Raw genomic sequence first — 3,877 nt, 5'->3', positions numbered from 1 at the left:
TGTGGTTTCTTCAAATGTTCATGGAAAGGCAGAGAAGACTTTTCTGGATTAGTGGCACGAAAGCCACATTGAATCAAAACGACAAAAAAGGACTAACCCACGTTGTGAGTGTGGTGCGCAATGGCCTCTTCTGTGCAGTGTGTGTGTGTGTGTGTGTGTGTGAGAGAGATAAACTCATGGCCACACGTCCGCGTCCTCAGCCTCTCACGTGTGTCCTGATGTTTCGCTAAAAACTCTGCACTCAGGCCCGTCCTGAATAATATGACAGTATTATATCATAGTATGTCTTCCTGGAGGGAGGTCTGCACAAAAGTCAAAATGAAAACTTGCAAATCATTATTCCAAAAAAAAAAAAAAAAAGTGCACTTGACACACATGTTGTATTTAAATGAAAAAAAAAAATGCACTCCTCTCTCAATCACTACCCCCCCCAACTCATAAAACAAACATCCAAAAAAAATGAAATAAAAAAAAACACAACTCAAAGAAAGAAAGAAGTTCAAACCAGCCTCCTCGATCTTGTTGTGCAGTTTTAGCGGTTGCATAATATTTACAAGCTCAAAGACAAAAATTAAAAGAACCCCACACCATATGACACTGCACCGGCAGTCCTGCTGTTCTGTCCCCGCTGCACATCTCTACCCCCCCCCCCCCCCCAACAACCATGGAGAAGCGCAGATCAACAACATGCTCTTAATATACACGAGAAGATGAAGGTACAAAATAGAAATTATTACCGTACATGTCCAGCATGCAGGATTAATATTAATGCAGGTTTTTTTTTTGTGTGTTTCAATATATATTCGAATATAACCAAGCAGGCAATAAATCAATGAGATGTTGCATAAAAATATCCCCAGCCCAGCCCCCCCCCCCACCCTCTGACGGGTCAGCAGACAGAAGTTTTGCATAAAAGTGGAGTCTTGCTTTTTGGAGCTTTTTCTCAGATTTACGGGCCCACTTGTCGAATGTGAGTCGCAGCCCGCGAGGCCATGGCCCTGCAGCTACTTGTTGTTGCTTCATACGAGAGTTACAAGACAACGACACCTCGACGCCATCCCACACTACTTACAGGTTACTTAAAAGCTGTGGCCTCAAAGGAAGGAGAGAGAGAGAGAGGAAGAAAAAAAGAGTTCATCAGTCGATCCTTCCGCTTCTTTGAGGAGGAACAAAAACAAAAAAAAGTCTCTTCACAAGCAACTAATCTACAAAGATACTGCGACTGATCTCTACGTTGCTCTTTGTATCTCAGTTGACACGTGGATGGAGAGATGGTTATATATGAGGATACTATTTGATGGATTACTCTTCTAATATAAGGGTTATTATCATAAACAGTATGGGAGGAGTGGATTATTATCGTCTGTTCATCAGTCCCCAGAAAAAGGAGAAGATGTTGGTGGAGAGGGGGCAAAGTTTTGTTGTGAGGAAAATAAGGCTTGTGACAACTCACACGAAGAACTCTGGGGATGACGGGGTGTCACTGGTCGAGCCCGCCTCGCGGAACCCGTTGCTGGAACCCGAGCCCGTCAGTTTCTCGCACTTGAGTTTGTAGGCGTCCCTCTCCCGGGCCAGGCGGCCGATCTCCGCCTTCAGCTGGTCCACCTGGTTCATCAGATGCGTCTTCTCGTTCTCCAGCACGTGCTTCTGCTGCACCCGCTTGAACCGGCAGGACTGCGCGTAGCCCCGGTTCTTCAGGGTCCGCCTCTTCTGCTTGAGGCGGATGACCTCGTCCTTGGTGAAGCCCCGTAGGTGTCTGTTGAGCTCCCGCACCGACATGGACACCAGCTGGTCGTCGGAGAAGCGGTCCTCCACGTTGAGTCCGCTCCCGCTGCCGTGGTGCGAGCCCGACTGGCCCAGGTGGCCGTGCGAGTGGTGGTGGTGGTGGCGGTGGTGATGGAGCGGCTCCAGGTCGTCCGGGGACAGCGGGGAGCTGTCGGAGTCCTGGCCGTTTAGATGGTGATGCTGGCTGTGTAGGTGGCTGTGTCCGCCCGGGTGCCCGGACAGCTCATCGGAGTGGTGCGGGATGCCCCCCGGATACGGGTGATGGTGCTGCTGGTTGTGGCCGTGGTGGCTGTGGTGGTGATGCGGGCCCCTGTAGCCCTCGAAAGAGCCTTGCTGCTGCAGCTGCTGCTGGACATGCGGAGGCGGCGGGTGGCCGTGAGCTGTGGATCCGATCAGGGCCTCCACTGCGTCCTCCGGGGTCAGGCTTAGCGTCTGCGGGTCTATCTGCTGATGGTACCCGCTGTTCGGCATCCAGTACAGCTCCTCTAGGTGGCTCTTCTGCTCTGTGGGGCTGAAGCTGGGCGAGGAGGGCACCGAGCTGCAGGGTGTACTGATGGGGGTGGAGGACACTGAGCCCTGGGGTTGGAGGCGGTTGCACTGGCGCACCCCGTTGCGCTCCAGCCCGGCCAGGCCTTCCTTCTTCACGTCAAACTTCATCAGGTCAAAATCATTGACATATTCCAGAGCCAGAGGGCTGCTGGGTAGCTCCGGACCCATGCTCAGCTCTGTACTCATGCTGCTGATATGCAACGGTATTTGCAAGCGTCGCAAAAACGGAGTTATTAATCAGCGTCTCTTCTCCCCTCTCTTGTTTCATGCAATAGTTATTCTGGTTCCTCCACCGCTGTGCGCGGACTTGCTTTCGCATGAACCACCAAGTGAGGGGTGGAAAAAAAAGGAAAATGGAAAAAAAGTAGTGGAGGAAAAACTTTCAGACTATTGCTCTGCTCACGGTTTGCGTCATGTAGCCTACTTCTGCCGGGGTAATCTGGCAGGGAGACCAGGCAGGAGGAAGCAAGCAATGCGTCTCAGTGCAAAAATAAAAAGCTCAGTCCCTTCAGTAGAAGTGTATTCAAACACACAAAAAAGAAATCTGCATAAATAATAATAATAAAAGAAATACCACAATCGGTCGCAGAAACGGGCACCAGTCCTCGTTGCAACTTCTTGGTAGTAAGTTCCCGTTTTTCTCCAGGAAAAGAATAGGAGCAGAGAAGCAGGGTAAATATAGGGCGTCTGAATTTCGCTGAGAAGCAGCTTTTCCAGCTCTGCACCGCAGAGGTTTCAAGGCTCGCTTCTCTCGCTCTGTCCTGCTCTCTGGTATCCAGCAGACTGCGCTCGGAGCGAGCCAGCGCTTTATGCTTATAGCGCGCCGTGACGTCGCGGCGAAAGGCTGGATCCGTGGCGCTCGGCTCTCCAATGGGAGCGGGACTCTGCGCACGAACGGAGGAAGAGGAGGAGGCGCAGAGCCGCGGAGAGGAGGGCGCAACGCGCAGTCCTGACAGCTTCAGACAGTCAGCTGACCGACTTCCCTAAAAGCAGGAGGTGGGAGGAAAGTGGAGGAGAGGGAGAGAGAGAGAGAAATGCCTTCACTTTACGGGCACCGTCCCCGCGGCTCTTTACGCGGCACCTCCAGATCCCAGTGAGGGGGATACCAGGGGGTTTCATGCGTACTGCTGTAAGATCAGTGGAAATGATCTATAGCACGTTTATAACACAACGTAGAAGTTTACCCCCCAACAATCTATATTTTATATTAACACCAGTTTATATAAAAAGAGCAATGTGCAATGTGTCTATCACTACTGTTCTACTTTGTATAATTTGCCAGAAAAATTTGTCTTAACTGATAGAAACAGAAAATAGGCATCCGGATCCTTCCCATAATTTAACTTTAGTGATCAACAAAGTGTTTCCGTCTGGACTCAAACAGTTCATTTCTTAACTTATTTGTCTCAATAAATGTTTTACACACATTATACACGTTGACCACAAGATAACCAATCCCCGATAAGGTTGAACCAACAACAGTAAAGGGATACCACAGATTATTAGTGTTGATTATCCAAGTTAAATCTGGACCTTTTCTTGC

General features: G+C 49.9%; 1 protein-coding gene across 1 annotated transcript; it reads right to left on the bottom strand.

Moving 5' to 3' along the window:
- Positions 1 to 739: 739 nt before the first annotated feature.
- mafba (MAF bZIP transcription factor Ba) lies at positions 740 to 3,128 on the bottom strand. Its single transcript, XM_053425244.1, has one exon. It carries the CDS (start codon positions 2,518 to 2,520, stop codon positions 1,450 to 1,452), a length of 1,071 nt encoding a protein of 356 aa, XP_053281219.1. The 5' UTR covers positions 2,521 to 3,128; the 3' UTR covers positions 740 to 1,449.
- Positions 3,129 to 3,877: the final 749 nt, after the last annotated feature.

This window comes from Pleuronectes platessa, chromosome 6, assembly GCF_947347685.1.
Source record: "Pleuronectes platessa chromosome 6, fPlePla1.1, whole genome shotgun sequence".
NCBI lineage: Eukaryota > Metazoa > Chordata > Actinopteri > Pleuronectiformes > Pleuronectidae > Pleuronectes > Pleuronectes platessa.
Note: the sequence above shows the minus strand (reverse complement) of the source record. Positions and strands in the feature narration are given on the sequence as shown.